This window comes from Peromyscus californicus, unplaced genomic scaffold, assembly GCF_007827085.1.
Source record: "Peromyscus californicus insignis strain IS unplaced genomic scaffold, ASM782708v3 Scaffold_16__1_contigs__length_79575227, whole genome shotgun sequence".
NCBI classification, from domain to species: Eukaryota; Metazoa; Chordata; class Mammalia; order Rodentia; family Cricetidae; genus Peromyscus; species Peromyscus californicus.
The window spans coordinates 66,343,080-66,363,420 of record NW_026294458.1 but is presented as its reverse complement, the minus strand read 5'-3'; the positions used below and the strand labels follow the sequence as shown (position 1 = coordinate 66,363,420).

The following is a 20,341-nucleotide window of genomic DNA, read 5'->3' as shown; positions in this document are numbered from 1 at the left end:
GAATCCATGTTTCCTCCAGTTTCTCAAACCCGTGATTCTCATTCCTTCAGTGACATCGTCTTCCCTTTTAATCTTCTACTCCCTCTGATGGCCATGTTGTCTATTCCTTGCAGTTACCAATAATTGAGACTTTTCTCAGAGTCTTCATTTTAATTCTCAAACTCTCCCAAGCACTGGTTTTTCCTGGCTCTGTTTCTCCAACGTGTCTGCACCAAATCCTTTAGCTCATTTCCGGGTTGAAATTCCATTGTCTTACAATCTTCTGACTGTGTATAATTCCCTTCACATTCTCACCTTCCCCTCCTGGATTCTTATCCTCCAGTAAGAGCCATCTGCTTCCTTAATGCCTTTCTTTAGTCAGCTATTTCCATTGTTATTTATGCTGCAAAACTGCTCGCTTTAGAGACACATTCTATGTTACTATTTTTCTTTCAAATCTCTACCCTTTATTATTACACGAAAGTGATTTGATATTTCGCAAATACATTTTAGTTGATTGAGTTTGACATTTCATTCCAAGTGCTCAGCGAGCAGCGTGATTTACGAAGAGCAGTCATCACAGAACAAGATAAGTGGTTTATTACTGAAGAAGGAGAATTCACAAGTGCTGGACTTTAAATGGCCCTCTTGAAGACTTTTTTTTTAATAAAATATTTTTATGTAAACTACTTTGAGGACAGAAACTAATTTTTGTATGGAAACTAGCTATATGCCGTGCTCTGTGTATAAAATATTTGCCACATAGAATGGGTTGAATTTAAGATGATATCTGAAAGTGTATCAATCGCAGTGGTCCTTTAGAAGGCTACAAGCCAGGGTCTTCAATGGTCTGTTTATTTTGCATAAAGAATGACCGCATGCTTTCAAGAGTCTGTTTGTACTTTATCTCCCCCAGACACTGTCTGCATGGGCCGTTCAATGCAAGGCCCTAGGCACTGCCAATCAGGCCATTTCCCTTATACTGATGCTCTTTTAGCAGCTTGGCTCTCAGGGGATAACGGGGCCTTTGAATGGCAGTGGAGGTTTAGTTTTTTATCAGGTCTGTGCGCTTGTCAGGCTTTGCCACGAGTAACCATTTCCTCTTCTCCTGTGCTCCCTAGGTCTACCCTGAACTGCAGATCACAAATGTCGTGGAAGCCAACCAACCAGTGACCATCCAGAACTGGTGCAAGCGGGGCCGTAAGCAGTGCAAGACCCACACCCACATCGTGATTCCCCTACCGCTGCTTAGGTGAGCCAGCCAGCCAGGCCAGCCCCACAGCCGGTGCTGATGGCAGGATGCTCTCGTTAGGTCAGATGCATATGCTACCCCTTGAGCACGTGGCCACCGCCATATTGTTGGCTCCATACCTGTGCATTTCACATCTGCAGGTTCATCCAAACATGGGTGGAAAATAACCCAACAGTCCCTGTATCTGTGTTTATGTATGATTTATATTGGATTAGATATTATTAGTAAGGAAAGGTTAATTTGTTACTTTATTATTTATTGTGGTACTTGAGAATGAACATAAATATATATATATATATATATATATATATATATATATATATATAGCGAGAGAGAGAGAGAGAGAGAGAGAGGAGAGAGAGAGAGAGAGAGAGAGGAGAGAGAGACTAGGCAAGCATTACACCACTAATGTGTATCTTAAGAAGCCTGGGAGAGGTGATTTAAAGAGTATAAGAGGTTGTATGTAGGTTATAGGTAAATACGGTGTCAGTTTCTAGGAGACTTGGGATTTTAGTGTTCACAATACAAGGAAGATCCGCTTCCTCGTGAGTACCAAAATTCTGTTTTTTACTGTGCTTTGGATGTTGAAGGCACTGCCCCATGTTCTTTTAATACAAAAACAGCATTTCTTAGCTCTGTGCCTCAGAATAGCTTTCGCCAGGGTGTTCATGAAAGTTATAAGTCCCAGGGCCAGTCCTGCATCTACTGAGTGAAAAAAACGTCTGGTGGTAGAGCCCCAGAGTCTTGCAAGTTGGTTCCCATTTGTACTGTCCAGGTTTACAAATGGCAGGCCATGTATATTTCTTCCCAGGATTTCACAGAAGAAAGAATATAATGTGAAGTTCCACCCTCTCGCTAATTCCTTAAAAAGCCCTTTCCCAGAGCACCCCTTCTTCCTGAAGTCATGAATGGTCAGGAAGTGTGTTTGATTGTTTTGTTCTCTACTTACTCATATCAAACTGGAAGAATCGGTGTGATCACAAAAACTTAAACTTTTTTACTGACTCCAAATGTTACTTTCATTTTTATCTTAGAAACTGAGTCATCTTTGTCATTTGGAAGAGCCATCTGAAGTCCGTTTTCAATCTTACTGCTCCTCCTAGCTGGCCTTTCATGTGAACAAGCCTGGCATCAGTAGCCCCATTTGATTTTATGAATTCCATAAATGTTTCTCATTGTTATTGATTAATAAGAAGGTTGTAAATAAGGGAAAATATAGACAAATATTGATGACTTCTTTCAAAGGAGTCTTTGTTAGAACGTCCTTGCTCCCTTCCTGGGTACAAGGCAGTGGGTTTTGAGCCCCAACACTTTAGCAGCAAGGGTCCAGACTGAACTTTGCAAATAAAGATCCCTAGACACTCCAGAGACTTGTGTAGTATTTGTTTAGCAGTGGATTCCATAAGAGCATACCCAGGAATGTTGGGACGGCTCTGCCGTTAAGAGTTCTAGCTGCTCTTCTGATGAACCTGAAGTCAGCTTCTAGTACCCAAGTCAGGTGACGCACAATCGCTTGTAGCCCCAGCTCCAGGAGATTGGACACCCTCTTCTAGCCTTCAAGGGCACTTGCACTCAAATGCACACCCCCATAATATATATATATATATATATATATATATATATATATATATGTAAGAACATGCTGATTTCTCTTTATTTGTGCATGTAATTTGAGAAATCAGCAGACAACACGGGCATTAGGATGAAAATTTCATCTGCATTTCATATTTAATGAGTATGTGATGAAGATAATTTTGAACCAAATTCTAAGCCATTTGATGGTCTGTGCATTTTCTTACTCTTCCTTATTTCTTTAATGCCTCTTAAGGCCTTTAGCTCTTTACTGTATGGTTGAGAAGTTAAGATTTAATAAGAGAATATAAAGGGAATAATGTTCGGATACTAAATCCAGACCTCCTGCTATAGAGCTTTAGCAAGAAGCCAGATTTTTATACTGTGAATACACAGGAACCACACTGTGATAAACCTTGTTATATCACTTAGGGGAACAGTCGCACTAATTTGTCTTTGAAGGCTAGTTTCATCTAGCAGACTGTGTGTTAGTAATGGCAATGGCCTGTCCCTCAGCTCTTACCTCTAACTATTACAGAACCATTTCGCTTGCTGAGGTTTATAGAGACATACAGGTCGGACCGGGGAAAGGGAAAATGGAGAAGTGACTCAAAATTGTCCCAGAGACCCTGTGAAAAAACGAGGACGACTGAATTCCCTGTTGCCTCTGTCATCAGCCAGGACCAGATTTCTCTTTTATCTTTTGAATAGAGTCTGAGCTCCTTTGAAGTTGAAATACATAATTCAAGGAGGCAGGCTGCTTGTGACATGTTTAGGAAATTCCCCAGGTCTGGTTCAGCATCTGATACGTTATGAGCACACTGACACTAACTGTTCCTGACTGCTGATAGACTAGCTAATCATTAGCTATTCCCAGCAGGCCTCTGGCCTGTTTGAATCTTTATTGTGTTTCTCATCTTATAAATCCCCGGTCTTTTCCCGTTGGACCTAAAATGGACTGTCAGTTGACAGGCGAAGCATACCTGTTTCTTGCTTTGCCAGTGAGCTTAGATTAGAATGAAGAGATATGACATTGTCTTTTTCTTAGGCAGTGAGTGGCAAATTTTCTAGATGTCTCAAACGTAAGCATATAAAATATTGCTAATGTGTATGCGTGGTATGTTTTCAACTTTGAGAAAAAGAATTAAAGAGCTTACATAACATGTACATATTGTTTGCATGAATATTGGAACTTTTTTAACCTTAATTTCTCCAAGCCTTTCCTTCCTTCTCCCCTGACTTCCTGATCTCTCCTTCATCTTAGTGTTGTGTCCTTAGTAATTTCACAGGGCATCCACTGGAACTGTTATACTGTGAGGTCTTCCTTCATGGGTATAAATGTCAATCGCCAGAGAGGTTAGATTTCTCGATATACGTCACACAGCCACAGTGTGTTCAGATCATGACCAGAGCCCACCATTTCTTGATCATCGTCAGTATTCCTTGTGATTTATTTATTATTTTTTAAAAAACTGTATTAGATCCACTATTAAAATTCCACAATAGATATTATATTGATAAAGGTGGCAATGCTGACCTTTGGTATAGAGTAAATCAGAGTGCTAAAGTTTGCTGATAATGACAGAGGTCATCAGTGGCCTTTTTCTTTATAACTTGATCCTGAAACAAAGAATTATTGTTTAACCTTAATCTAAGAACTCTCTGAAACCTCCAACTGTGTCCAAGAACTCTCTGAAACTCCAGCTGTATCCAAATATATACTTTACACAAAGGAGAGATTTACTAAAGTTAATTCCCACAAAGATATGACCTAAAGGAACGAGTAAGATTGTCTGAGGCATTGCTGTATTGAAATTCAAACCATTCAAAACAAATCTTGAGAAAAATGCCTGTCCTTCCTGGCACGCAGCCTCCTGGCCTCTGTCTCCTCCGACGAAGGACCCAACATGGCGCTAGCTGAGTTCAATCTACACCCTGTGTTTGCCTTGGATGTGTGCTCTGCAGTATCTTTGCTTGTGGGATGGGGAAGTGTATCCGTGTTGCCTTTGGCACTTTTCTCCCATGGAATGGATGGCCTCCCTGGGGAGTATGCTGGCTTTCTCAGTTCCCTTTTTATTTTTGATACTTCCAGAACCAGATTATAGGATGTGACTTGATCATATAAACACTTTATCACATACCATATGTGGAATTCAAAGCACGTCATTTATCATCACTCGGGGGGTAGGATTTTTTTTTTTTTTTTGCTTTCAAACCCTTTCCATTTGAATGACTTCTCTCTTCATGGTATATTGGATCCACTATTGAATTTGGCTAGCAATGACACAACATGTTGCCTAAGAAAAACCATTGTTGATTTTACAGGGCCAAAATGCCGTTAGTAGCGTAATCTAGAAGAGGAATTACTAGTTGAGGAATTAGTATGCAACTTGTCAGTATGCCCTTGTTACTAAGGAAGATACCCTAAATGTGTAGGTAGTAATGACCTTATTCAGAATGAGAAATTAAGAGTTTTGATTCTCTGAATTTTGAATTTAATAATTTTAAAATTTAATAATTTTAGGAAAATCTACCTTGCTTTCTAGGTGGCTGCTTCTCTAAATGAACTGTAACCACCTCAGTCTTTTTTAGGTTAAGAAATACCTATTTGGTTACCTGACAGATAATGGTACTGTAGTTAGTCTGTTGAACTTCTTCTGTTGAACAGGTTCTTGTTGTTGTTATTGTTGTTTTTAAACACATCTGCTAATGGTAAAATATTTAAGAATATTAAATAAACATCACCAAAGTGTGAAAGTAGGCAAGAGGATGGAAGGACATTTGTTTTAGAACTTAAGGATCCTGTAAATTGCCAGAAATCCAAATGTGGGAATCCAGAGACTTCATGAACTTCATAATTTTCAGTTTTAGTAAATACGATGAATTAGGTACTGCATGCCCTAATAATAGATCTATGGAGTACTCATTAAAACACAACCTTTTACTTATTTTAAAGGTAGGATTTCTATCAGACTACTGAAATTGAATTAACACAGATATTATTACTTGACTGATAAATAAATATTGTTGGCTAGGCCAGCGAGGTGGTATTGTAGGCTTTTAAAATAATTATTCAAAAATAGCATTAAGAGTATAAGAAATGACATGACAATAACAGTGAGTCTAATATCTATGTTAAAAGGCATTTTAATAACAGTATCAGTGGGTGCTGTGGCCAAGCATGTTGGTGCACTCACGTCCTTAGCCCCGGCACTCAGGAGGCAGAGGCAGGCAGATCTCTGTGAGGTCTAGGCTAACCTGCTCTACATGAGTTCCAGGACAGCTAGGGTTGCAAAGTGAGACACTGTCTCTTGGGGACGGGGTGGGGGTTGGAGGAGTTAGGAATGCTATGAAAAGTTCAAATACAGATGCCGGACACAGAAGGCTCTCAGTATTTTCCTGCAGAATGGGGATAAATCCTGTCCCCTTTCCGTCATGGCCGTCACCAAGTAGCTCATTAAGTGTTCTGTTCTTCACATTCCCCCTTGATGAATTTCACCTCTTCCTGGTAGTGTGTCCCAAGGGGCCCCCTTCTCCCTGTCCCTTCCTCCAATTCTCTTCCCCTGTCAGTGAGTCTGCAGCTTTGGCTTCAATCACTAATGGAGAAAGAAAGTCCCAAAGCAACAGCTGTGGCAGCAGTCTGGAGAGCAGCAAGCGCAGATTGCAGAAGAGCGGGGGGATGGCCCAGACGCGGGGCTCTTGGGGAAGAGATGACACTGATGGACTGCCTGTTGTGTCCTCCCAGCCTGGCCTCCTGTGCCTTTAGGATCCTCTCACAGAATCTGGGGAAGTGAGAGTGCTGATGAGAGCAGAGAAAACGGAGCAGATTTTAAAGTACGGGCTCGTATTAGTTCTCGCGAAAGAAACACAACACATTGAAAAAAAACAACAGAAAGTGATTTTATTAAAGGCACAGTTTATTAAATGCACAGTGTGAACAGTTTGGTCAGCTGCGTTGTTGGTCAGCTTCCTGTCAGTTTCCAAGGAGAAGGCTCTCGGTGTCGCTCAGTGCTTAGTTGTTTGGCCCCATTGTTCTGGGCCTGTGGTGAGGTAACCTATGGTGATGGGATTACATGGTAGAGCAAAGCCACCTCATGGCCAGAAATAAAGAAATAATGGAAGAGGAGGAAACAGGGCGGGGGCGGAGGATAGGGGTGTCGCAATAACCTCCCCTCCAGGCTCCATCTCTCAAGCATTCCACTACCTCTTTAGTTCTTTTCTCTTTGGGGAGATAATGAAGAAGTGGACATCACTGTCTATCTTGATGCTGGTCCCATACAAGGCTATGCTGGTGATGTTGGTGAGAAGGCAAGGCAGTAGCTTAGGAGTGGTATCATCCCCCACAGCGGGGAGACCTAAAGTGGAGAAATCACTAAAGCAGGTCTTACCCAAGTCACCATCACTTGTTCTTTGTACTCCTACTGATCCCTTTTCTCTTCTCACCCAGCCCCCTCTCTGCTTGCATATCTCCTTCCTCTGGGGGCTCAGTCAGTTTCATTAGATGGATAAGGGTTTGTTTACAGGAGCCTTACCAGTGGCTACACGGCTAAAGAAAATGTCTCACCTTCCAATTTGAATGGCAAACAGCTGAGAGGGTATCCTATCAGGAACGTATTATGTCAGTGAGTTTGAGAGTCTGCTTAGGGAAAAAGAATAATTGTAGGGCTATATTAGGAATAAATACTTCATGGTACAGAAGATTAACAATGCTTTCTTACAATGCTTTTGCATTTGGAGATAATTGGTTTCTGTGTGAAATGTAAGCTCTTTGGTTCTGGGGTCTTTTGTTCGCTCACTGAAAACCCCCTAGAGCTTAGAACATGCCATAGCACTTAGTTCCCACTTGTCAGGATGTGTGGAAAGAATGAATTGAAGATTTGAGTGAATACTGGGGGAAGGAGGGAAAGGGGAAAAGAGTCTCCTGGAGGGCAGATGACACAGAGTGGGGACTTGTCCTGCCAAACGCTTCCTAAGGTGACAGCAGGCATCATTTGCCTTATGCCATCCTGTACTGATCAACACAGAGAGCAAAGTTAATATTAGCATGATTATAGTCAGCATGCCAGGAAGTTCCTGTATATTTTGCCAGTTGAATGATTGGAGCTTGGTTTACATCAACCACCATTGCTCTGATAGTAAGATTTTAGAATTCTGAGTCTAAATCAATGAGTACCTATGCATGGTTGTATTTTCTTCAAGATGTCCTCTAGTGTTATAGCTTACCTTTGTCTTTATAAAGACCTTTGCCCTTCTGACTATTTGATTTCCTCTATTGGTAATGTCTAGGCTTCTCAGGTTTTCTTTGTTCTTCAGAGAACCCTTGGCCCTCACTCACCTCAGTGTGCTGCTTCCCTGTAGGAGTATGTCTTGAGCATCCTTATTCTGTCCTTCACAGTTCTGCCTCCGATGTGGTGGTGAGAGGTCCCATGATCCCTCCACAGCCAGGCATTATCATCTCCTCAGCCCCAGCTATCTGTGACATCAGCTCTGAGCACATTTCTCTCCCTTGTCTGCCCAGTGTTATCAAATTCTGTGGACTGTAGCCTTCTTCCCGTGTCCTTGCCATGCTGTTCCTTACGTGTATTCTTTCATTCCCTGTTTTCCATCGCAGGCTCATGTTTTGTGTCCACTTCAAAAATCCTAAATACTGGTGTTTTTCTACAGCATTTCTTCCTGGTTGCTCATTTTACACAGCACACAAGCTTGCCAGGAAATTGCATCCATGTTTTCCCTAAGGCTGTCCTGCATTATTATGTCCAAGGCCAGGTTTCTTCTGCAGGAAGACTCTCAGATTCTGTGTGACCTCTGGAGTACTGGTTCATTAGCTTACATGGACATTTCAGGAAAGGTATATCCCAGTTCTTTATGAGTAAATGGTGAGTAGTGGATAATATAGCTCAGAGGTTGACTTCTTGCCTGCCTGAGTGAGGCCCTGAGTTCGGTCTCCAGCACTTCCAAACAAAACAGCACTAAAAAATTTGAAATTCTTAGACTAAACAACATGCTTAATCAGTATGCTATTTTTATCAGTTAATTTATTGCTGAATACCATTTTGGATAATTAAAATCTGTCACAGGCAAAAGGGTAGAGTTATTCTCAGCCTTCTGAAAAATGTGTGTGTGTATGTGTGTGTGTGTGTGTGTGTGTGTGTGTGTGTGTGTGTGTGAGAGAGAGAGAGAGAGAGAGAGAGAGAGAGAGAGAGATGTTTGTGCATGTATATTCGCCTGCCCATGTTCCTTTCCTTTATCAAAGCCTCCTGGACTCTTGGTTCCTTGCATAAGAACTTACTAGATCTATATGAGCTAGGAGCACTGCTGCCAATACCTAGCAAGCATTCATATACTGTTTTTAATATATATTTTAAAGTGGTGGTGTATAATTAAGCACATTCTTAAATTTTGAATTCTAAAAACATTTTGGATAATTCAGTTTAAATATAAGATTTGCTGCAAAGTATTCTTTTTAAGATATAGATGTCATCTCTATTTTGGAATTATGTTATTCTGTGAGGAGAACTTAGGGTTATACTAAAACTAAAAACTAGGGACCAATGACGCGGCTCAGTGGGTAGAGGTACCTGTGTACAGGCTGGGAAAGCTGAACTCAATCCCCAGATTTTGGAGAACTGACCCTTGAGTGTTACCCTGTGACCTCCACGTGTGTAGTGACATGCACTTGCCTGATCTCACACACACACACACACACACACACACACACACGCCTGAACACACACACACACACACACACACACACACACACACACACACACGTACACTAAATAAACAAAAGTTTAGGAGTTCTAGCTGGGAAGAGGAGAGTTAATCATTATCTGCATGAAAAATACAGAAGGCTGCCCACTGTAGGAATGCCAACTAGAGTTGCCTAATGAGTCAAGAAAGGCAAATGCTTAAAATTCAGGAAAACACACATATGACCTATTATTTATTGTTGTGGTTGAATGTTCTGTTGACATGGGACTTGTTATCAAAGATGTCTTTTGTACCCACATGGCTTTTCAAACCTCAGTTCTGCTTTCTCAGAGAGATGGGCTACTACTGTGTAATGCCTGTAAAGTACAGGTTTCCAGGGATCTGTGTAAGGAGCCATCCCTCCTGCCTTAGAAACTGAAGAGCTATGACTGGGAGACAGCTAACTAGTTTGACTGTAACCCCTGGATGAAATGGTGTAGACTGTCATGTGACATGAATCAGGTCAAGAGGAGGAAGTGACCTTTGGCTTTCTTTTCCTTCCTGGTAAGTGACCTTAAGGACCATTACACTGCTTTAAGCTTAGGTCCTGGAGCTAGCTTCTAGAACACGCTAATGTGAATGCTGTTGGAAGGTCTGCCTCAGTCACACTTTTCTTAGAAGATTCTGCTGGCTATTCTTAGTTTCCCTCAGCATTTTTTCCAAAACCACAACAGTTCTGGAATAAAACAACTTGGATCCTAAGGACAACTTTCTTGGAATGTGCATTTTAACTACCATTATCGTTTTAATGGAAAGGCAGAAATCATACTATTTGAAAGGGGGGTACCCCCTTTAGTTGTAATCCTTAATCACATAGGGTCCTTTCTAAATGTTTGATATAAAATTAGAGATTTCAATTCTTCAGACTCTCTGCCTGTGTATGTCTTCTTACTTTGAGAAATGATTTAAGTACATTGAAAGGCTCCGTTTCTGCTTGCCCATAATGCTTGCTCTTCAAAATATCTGCTCCCTGGAGGGGTAAACCAAAGTTAGTCTTTTCATGTGACTTTGGATTGTTGACCTGGAAGACTTCGGGGTAATGGAATGGGCTTTGGCCCTGTTCCCCTGCTTTCTGGATGAGTACCCAGCCTGGAAAGGAAGGCGTGACTGACCATGTGCAAAGGGAGGGATGGATGGAGTCTGAAGATGTTTCAAGCATGAATACACCTTCATTTGATGCCTCGCTTTACTGCTGAAGAGAATTCTAAACTACTGCATCCATCAATGTGCCGCAGCTTGTAGTGATGCATATTTAAATGATTTTGCATATTCAAATGATTTTACGTCCAAACAAACGCATTCATTCTCTGCCTGGTGAGTAAAAACTGAATGACACTTCTGCTCGCTCTGAAAGGAACAGACATTTTCATTATCAAATTCAATCAAGTAGAAAGTGGCAAAAGGAGCCAGAGTCTCTGTTTACATCTTTGATTGAAGCTGTGGTGATAAAAGATTATTAGGTTGAAGAGGGGCCTCGTTCTCATGTTGCTATACGACACAGATTTTCTTAGGGTATGAAGTGCAAAGCCGAGCAAAAGTCTCAAATTATCCATATCCCTTTAATTCACTGTAGATAATTATCCATATCCCTTTAATTCACTAGAGATATCTGTGGGGCCTTTGGGGAGAGAAAAGTTCTAGTTATATTGTAATAGTCTATATCCTCTTTCTTCTTAAAAGTCATTCTTTATCAGCTGTAAAGCTTACCTGCTGGCTCTATGTTCTGTTAGCAGAGATTCCCGTCCTGCTTAGATCTGATTGGCATCAGCAGGTGTAGGCATATAACTCGTCATCATAAGACACTGCGTAGAGAAGTGGATCGGAAGCCTCCAGGGGGATTTGCTGTTAAAGCACAGTTAGGGATCTACCTTTTGAAACCTTAATATCATTGTTTCTTGCCCAAACCTTCCTTTGTAGAAGTCCAGAAATTCAATTATTTCAGCTCTCTCAGGATCAGCTCCAGAAAATTGATTTGCAGTAATGAAACTAAGCCTTGTTTACAAGTCAGAGTGGCACTTTGAAAGACCAGAGTGGCACAGTAACAGAAGGGAACATTTATCTGGGGGTGTATCCCCTCTGAAGAGATCTCGGAAGGAACATGGGTAATTTCTAAAAGATATTTTTCTCAAAGAGCTTGATGAAACATGATAACCTGCTGTATTTTGAATTCGATGAGCTGCTGTGTTGCACATCCCTAGGTGTGTTGCTGGTATAATGGTGAATCCTGATTCTCTTTTCTGCGCTTCGACAGAGCTCTGAAAGCCAACTGTGCCCAGTTAAAAGCCGTGCCAGTGTCAAGTGGTGTGCCCTCGTTTCTTCGTAGTTGACTTTTGTTAAGTGCTGTGACATTTTCTTTTCATTCTCTTCTTTCTCCTCATAAGATACTGACCCGATGAGAAATGGGCCATTGTTCTTTGTGTACAGTCATGAGATTTGACACATTGGTTGGACACCCGGATTCTAGTACAGTTCAGAAAAGCAATGACCTACATGTAGACGAGTCTAGCAGTGACTAGAAATGTCAAATGGAAGGTCAGCCTTGGAAGGGTAGAGAAGGTTGTTGAATCCTTAAGCATGGGCAGTATATCTGAGTGATAATGGAAGATGAACACAGAGCAGAGGACAGAACTTTATACAACAAGAACTATTAAAAAGATGGGGGAATGGGATAGAAAGAAAGAGCTTAAGCTAGAAAACAGAGAGCTGTCTGGATTTGGGGAGGCAGGTGGAGAAGACTGAAGATAATGAAGACAGTGGTGTGTGATTGGGTGGTCAGAGAACCTGAGGGCTGAGACCAAAGTGTTTGTTGTTGACCTTGAAAGAACAGTTGTTGATTGCAGTGTGCAGGCACTGAGCCAGGTGGAAAGGGTTGGAAAGAATAAGGCAGGGTCTGGAGAGTGCCGGGCCAGAGCTCTGGCAGCAGCTACCCCCCTTCAAAGAGCCTCTTTTGCTCCTGATTATAGCCTGCCTCACACAGGGGTTTCTTAATATGGCATATGGAAGAGCATGCTGTGTACATTTACTTCCTGTTGTGATTTAAGGATTTGCTAATGACCGATGGTTGTCTTGCCTCCCTGCACCTCAGCCTGGTTGGCGTTTTGTAATTAAGTGGGTTCTTTTTTTTTTTTTGGTTTGGGGTTTTTGGTTTTTGGTTTTTTAAAGCACCACGTATAACTCTAATTAATTACATCTTTTAAAAAAAATGTATGTGGTTTTGGCATTTTTTAATGAGGTAGAAGAAAGGAGAGTGTTAGGAGGAAACAACCGGTGAAGATATCCGTGTTTTCGAGAAACAGCATAGTTTAGGAGGAGGGTGTCCCCTCTGTGTCTGCTTTTCAGCTCCTAGGAAATGAGGCTGAATTTAACCTAAGGAGGCTGAGGCTTGAAGGAAATGGCCCTTCAGTTTCCACATCTGAATTAGTCACATATCCACAAATACAAAGTGTAACAGCAGAACTGTAGAAAATGCAGTGGGGAAGAGGAGCAGTTGGCTGATAAATACAGCTTAGGGCAGTAACAAAAGGAATCCTGGAGGCGTACCTCTCAGTGCCTAAAATGTACAGGATGCTCCTAGTGAAATTAAACTGTGCGGTATCAGTGGATTCTGATCCAGCCTCCTGTTTCCTCTGCTAACCTGAGTCTTGGGCTTTTCATGTTCTCTCATAACCTCTATCTGTCCTCATTTAACTCAGTGGGCCTCAAAAAGAAATTCCTGGTCTCTAAAACGTGATGCAAAGTCTGTTGTGCTCACTGCTGGCGGTCAGCCACACGTGGCTACACCACATTGAAACAAAGCTAGTCCAGACAGGTTTGCAAGCATACAGGTACACCATGTGTAGAAGAGTGGAGTGATGGGGAAATACAGCATGCTTCAATGATTTTTTGCAATGATTTCGCATTGAAAAGACAATATAGGATAAATAAAGTATGTTACAAAAGTCAGTTTAATATATATACATATATGTGTGTGTATGTATGTATGTATGTATATTATGGAAAGTGTATATTGCTTTTAAAAATGTGACTGAAACCACATATGTGGCCTATTTTATATTTCTGTTGGACCAGGCTGCGTAAACTGTTAATGCAGCGCTGCATGCTATGTGCCTCATTTCTTGTATCCTCTAGGGACCTAGCTTCAGAGCAGCTTGGCGTTTAGTGGTGCTCAGTGATATTGAGTATTCACGTAAGATTGCATCAGATTATGCTAGCTTTCAATTTTTATTCTCATTGCTCTTTGAACTTGTCTGGCCAGTAAACATTTTTTTTTTATAGTGTCACCGTTATTACAGATTGAGCATTCTTATCATAAAGTCTGAACTACAGAAAGCTTCATAATTGGAAACTTTTTCATTGCTACTGCTTTGCTGTAAATGGAAAATCCCACACTGTGGAAAATTGTTTCATGCACAAAATTATGAAAGGTATTGCAGAAGGGTCAGCATGGTGTCAGCTATAAACCCAGCCCTCTGAGACAGGAGGGTTGAGCATTCAAGGCCGGCTGGGGGCTATATAGAAAGACACTGAAAAATTTGTTGTATAAAATTACTGGTAGGCCATATGTATAAGGTATATAAGAAACAAAGCCAGGCGTGGTGGCACACGCCTTTAATCCCAGCACTCAGGAGGCAGAGGCAAGCAGATCTCTGTGAGTTTGAGGCTAGCCTGGTCTACAGAGTGAGTTCCAGGATAGGCTCCAAAGCTACACAGAGAAACCCTCTCTCAAAAAAAAAACAAAAAGTATATATATATATATATATATATATATATATATATATATATATATATATAAAATGTATTTTGTATTTGAGTCTCATTCACAAGATAATCTCATATATATGCAAATTCCAAAATCCAAAATTGAAACAAAGTATTTTGGATAACAGAAACTGAGTTTTTATATGGGAGTCACTAGATCCCTCTCATTGTGTTGTCTACAAATCTAGAAACTTCTTTTTTTAAGACTTACTTTATTTTTAATGATGTGTGTATGTCTGTGTCTATATGTGGATATGTGCATGTGTGAGGGAGATATCCAAGGAGTTCAACAGAGAGCACTGTATACCCTGGAGCTGGAGTTGTAGATGGTTGTGAGCCACTCAACATGGGTATTGGGAACTAAACTTGATCCTCTGCAAGAATAGCGTGTTCTCTTCACCACTGAGGAAGACAGCCAGTGCATCAGAATTGCCCTTTGACCTCATACATGCACCTCAACACAAAACTGACCTTACACATTCATATCAACATGCAACGATTTGCCAAAACAGAATGTATGCTTCATCTTTAAACAGAAGTTGAAAATATATCAGGAGCTTGACTCACTCAAGTTTCTTGGTAAGGAAACTCTGGACTGGGAAGTGAACTTTTGGCTAAGGGCTAGGGTCCATCCCTGAGCCTCATCAGGCATGGGATTCCTCATTTGTAAAGGGGAAGTGAATTCTGTGACCAATCAGCTCACCATCCTAAGATAATGTTAAATTTGGACAGCAAAAAACGTCTTTTATTGTTCACACATATGGAATTTTCTTAAATTCCTAGAATCTTTTAAAAGAATTTAAATAACACATGCTACATACATACATACAAATCATTTTGCCAAAAAAATTTCTAGCCAAGTTCTGCAAGTTAGATATCAAAAGAATCCATTGTAGCGCCAACTCTTTCTAGCCATAGTAGTTCCATGTATGCTTTTTGAAGATTATAATATTGATGAGGTTGCAAATGGCTTTGAACGTTTTTCATATTTGGCTTTTCTCAGTTTTGATGTGTTACTATTAACTGAAACCCACACTTTGTTTACATTTGATTAGCTTTTGTCCCGTGTTTTTTTATTGTCCTAGGATTCCATCGCGGAAAGCATTTTCTATTGACACATCAGATTCCTTAGGGTCCTCTCAGCTAAGTCTCTATAACCTTGACAGTTTGGCCAATTATAATTTGGACGATGTCTTTACTCTAGAATTTTCTCTTACTTTGCCTAGATGTAAGATCACGGAAATGAAGAATACCACCACCACCACCACCACACACACACATCATAAAAGGGCACATGTTGCTTCATGGTACATCACTTCTGATGTAGAGCCCAGCCACTTGGCTGAGGTAGTATGTCAGGATTCACTGGCAGGATTGTTCCTTTCCCCCTTTGAGTACTTTACTACCCTATTAACGAAAGTCATTGCACACAGCTTACAGTTATGATGGAGAATGATGCCCTGCTTTCCCTGTGATAGAACTTATATGTGTATTATTCGGAATTCTTCTGCATAGGAGATAGTCTTTTTCCCATTGTTTCATCAGTTAGGCTTATGGATATTACTATTATGTGTTGGTATGTAATCTTGTCCCACAGTGTGTGTGTGTGTGTGTGTGTGTGTGTGTGTGTGTGTGTGTGTGTGTGAATGTCTCTCTCTCTGTGTATGTCACATATAATTTTTATATTATGTATGTATGCTCAAGTCCTCCCAACTTTAGCTATTGGGAGTTGGCTCCTGTACTCATTTAATATACCCTACCTTTAAAAACTTTGTGATTATGACAAGATGCTGTTTGTGTTCTGCCCAACTCTTAGAATCAACCATTTCTCCAGAGCCCTACTTCCTTTTATTGGAGAATAATATAAAAATCCAATACCTAGCCTCTCTGTGCTCATTGCTGCTGAAATGTCTGCTTTGTTGTCGATAGAGCAAAGAAATCCACTTGCCCCTCGTCCACTTTTGTATTATATATTCTTGTAGGTATTTGTGTAGCTCTCTGTAGCTCTTAGCCTCTGTCCGAGTTCACCCTGTTGATCCGAATCTACTCAACTACCAACTGGGCCGTTCTGTGTCCTGTAAGCTCTCACCCCACTGTGAAGATCTGGCTTCCACCTTCCTTTGCTCTGTCATTCACATAAGAATGTTCTGATAAAAGAATCAGAATTGCAGTACCTATGTGAAACTTTTTAAAAACTGCCAATTTGTTAACCATTTTCAGTCATTAAATTTTGAAAATTAATAATTCAAATTTAAAAAATTGAATTTTTTATTATCTCAAAACCTGTATCGTTAAGAGAGAGGTACAGTTATCCTGCCTCTCTTCAATACTCGTCCTACCATTTATGTATTCACAAATGAGTGTGTGTTTGCATGTGGTATGTTAGTGAGGCTGAACTCTAGTCACTTGAATAAGTCTGAAAGATTTAAGTGAAACTTTTAGTGTTCACTTCTTTTGTTTTCAGCTTATCTTGAACCATCCACTTAGCTTGTGCCATCTGCAAGGAGTTCTCCAAAGAAACCCATCTGCCAGCTATTATCGTAATAGTTACAGTGACATGTTGGCTGACAGTATAGTCACATTGCAGAACTGTGTAATTTACTCAAGTGTTCTTCTTGGGAACCCAGAAGTGACCCGCAGTATGAGACAAAACTCTTGTCACATGCAGAGCTGGTCGAGAAGTATTTTGGCCACTTCTGAAAGTATTGTAGCCGTCCAAATGCCTCCCAGAACGTTTGCTTCCCAGCCTGCTGTCAGCATGCGAATGTTATAGGATGTCAGTGCATCTAAAGTGGTAAAACAAAAATAGTTTTCCAAGTAAATATGAGTAAACATTTCTTCGGTCTGTAGTTATCATTTTGATATACGCATATGTAGTAGTGTAAATTAAAGAGTACATGAATCTGGGTTGGTTATTTGTTTATACATGCTGTTCATCATTTTCAGTGTGAAGTGTCTTCTAGTTTGCGTAGTTGGGGTAGGCTTTGTTTCTACCTTCAATCTACCATTATCATCCTAGTCTGAGCCATGGTTACTTCTCAATGGATAATTGCAACAACCCAACCTGGTCTTCTTCCTTCCAACCTTGACTCCATTGATACAAATAATTGTGAAAAACGTCCCAGGTTTCCTGTGTTTCTCAAGAATGCTCATCAGTTTTGTAGTTGAAAGCCTTGTAGTCTGCCCTCACCCACCCATGATCTCTTGCAAATTATTCCTCTCTGAAAATTCTCCACCTCTTGCTTTTGTCTGAGTCTCAAAAGCATACATTTGCTAGGGACTTCTGTTCCCCTTGCCCTGTGGCTCAATGTTTTCTGTCTGACTTATGATGTTTTCTTTTTTCTTCTCTCACTTCCTCCAACCAATTCGAGGGTCCTATTCACTCTCACCACCCAGTAAAATTCTATATCTTGTTCCAAAGATTAGTCCCTACTCCCATCCCTCCACCTTTTCCCTATACTATTTCTCATCAGCTAACAGTGTGTCCTTTATTACTTCCCTCTAGAATGCTATTTTATTGTGTCATTTGTCCCTTTTCTGTATTCTCAGCATTAAGAGAAGTGTAAATAACTTGCTGTGAAGAGTTGAGTTTGGGATGGACTGAAGCATCTTGGGTGGGGAGAGGTGTTTGAAGATACCTGGACTTCTTGCTAGGACCACTGCCCATCGTGAGACTTTTGGGATCATTGCTCTCATCTGGGGACTCTGTCTCACTCTGTTGACTGGTGCTGTTATTTATCATATCATAAGTGATATTCAAACGGACAGCAGCACCTCTTCATCTGTGAGGCTGCCGCAGAATAGTGATAGCATAATAAATTTGCTAAAATTTAAAGCAGCTCAATTTGTCAGCTAATGGTGGAAAAAAAAATATTCTCTGTTGGTAGGGGACATCTGGAGGGAGGATCTCTCTCCCTAGTAACACTGGGAAGCTTCATAACAGAAAACCTCCAATCCTTGGCCCATTCTGCCTGGAGCATGGACATGAGGTCATAAGTTTCTATGGATTGTCTATCTTGTGACAACAGAGCATGAGAAAGTTGTCTAACAATGGCAGTACAGAAAGGTCTGACCCTCATGATATCATACAATCCCACTGTGTTCAAGCCACTGTCCAACAAGTTCGAGTCAACAAAGCAAAATGCGCTTTCAGCCAGTTTATTTGGCTTACTCCATAATTTTAGTCTAGTTTTTTTTTTTTAATGCCAGATTAACCACAGTGTAGCTCATAATAAAGTATTTCACAGACTTAGGTTACATTTTTTAAAAAAATAAATAAATAAAAGTCAAGGAATTTGGCCGGATAAACCATTGTGAGCAGAGTTTAAATGAGTCAAGATGTCTCTCAGAGGACACCTGAATTTTCAGCTCAGTTCTACTGCCTGTTGGCTCTGTCTGTGGGCCTCTTGACTGGACTTCTTCCCGCCCATCTACAAAATGAGGTGATTTAGGCTAGACATTTGTTCTCACAGACCACCAAAGAGCCAGTGGGCAGTAGCTGCAGGGTCCCTATTGAATTCGGCATCTTTGCTCACTTGCCAAGACTTCAGCCAAGCAACCAAGTCCACATTTTATTTACTTTAAAAAACACTCTCTCCACTGAAATTTGCATGTGTGCTTTATATATAAATTTTTTTTCCACGTAAAATGTTTGCATGGCTACCAATAAACATTCCCAGTGTATACTGAAGAATTTTCTATGTAGAGTAAATAGTGTCAAATTTCCTAGAAAATATGTAGATGTGAGCACAATTTCTCGTGATTCTTGACCTCCTTCATCTGAATTTTGTTAAGAAATTGTGCACTTTAAGAATGAATCCACACAAGCAGGTTTATTTCAAAACTAAAAGCACCCATTGTTTGTTTGTTTTGTATGGAAAACCCAGGTTATTACCTATCATAGATTTAAAAAAAAATCAATAAACTTTAATTTTCCTGCTGCTCTAAGTTTACATCAAAACAAACAGATTTCCCATAAAACTAAACTCTGTCTTAGCATAGATTTTTTTTTTAAATGAATTTCTAACTAAGTTGTGTAGAGGCTTCAATCCTTTCGATTCCTTAAACTTAAAGATTTTTATGATTCATTTTCATTTTTAATTATGTGTATGTGTGTATGTCCCAGGGTGGATACCTGCACGTGAGTGCAGATACCCACAGAGGCCAGACATGTTGGATCACACTGGGGCTGGAACTGCATCGTGGATGCCAGGACCCGAACTCAACATCCTCTTATCTGCTGAGCCGTCTCTCCACTCTCTCTCAAACTTTGGAGGAGATTTTTCTAATTTAACCTCTTAACCTTTCTGATGAGTAGCCTTCTAATATGCTTTCCCAACCCTCAGAGGAAGATCAGAAGTGCTATCCATTGCTAAATTTCATTTTTATAAGAGGGCAAAATGAGCTTTCCCTTTTGCCCTTTGTCCTGAGGGCTTTTTAAGTAGCTAGGATCAGTCCTTTGCTAAAGCAATTTCCTTTAGCTATAGGCAATATCTGCAGCTCGTAGTGATCTTTGTAATATGAAGTAAAGCATTTGCAAATTAAAAATTCCAGTATCCTTTTAAAATAGAATGGACAGTCATTAGAATGTAATTAATGCAGTGGCTGCCCTGTGGACAGGCATTGCATTTTACTGAAGTAAGTATCCTTCAGTGACTGGTTCAGTATTGTGATATAGGCCTGGACACAGATGGAAACAGATGAGTTTTATTTTGTTGTTTGGCACCAATTTTTCTATTTGTACCCCAAGAACTTATTCAGGCCATGGTCTAGAACATCTTATATTTGCTTTTAATCTTCTCACAAATGAATTCAATATTAATAGTCTTAGTTTGGCCATTTAATCTTTCCAATAATTACATATGAAACAGAAAAACATCACTTAGTATTCTGAACAGTTGTAAATATGGCTGACCCATGCTAACTGAGGAGGCTGGACCAGTGGTCACTTCAGGCCCCCTGTAGCCCAAATACCCCAAACATTAGGTGTTCTTCCGAGCAGCCAGAATTGGTTACCTGACCTCAGATGCC

The 20,341-nt window shown here is 40.4% G+C and overlaps 1 protein-coding gene across 1 annotated transcript in view; it reads left to right on the top strand.

Moving 5' to 3' along the window:
- The window catches only part of App (amyloid beta precursor protein), a 219,551-nt gene that overhangs the window by 65,854 nt on the left and 133,356 nt on the right, over nt 1–20,341 (top strand). The window contains 2 exon segments of the mRNA XM_052741067.1: nt 1,101–1,214; nt 1,216–1,231. Of these exon segments, the coding sequence (XP_052597027.1) occupies nt 1,101–1,214; nt 1,216–1,231 (130 nt within the window).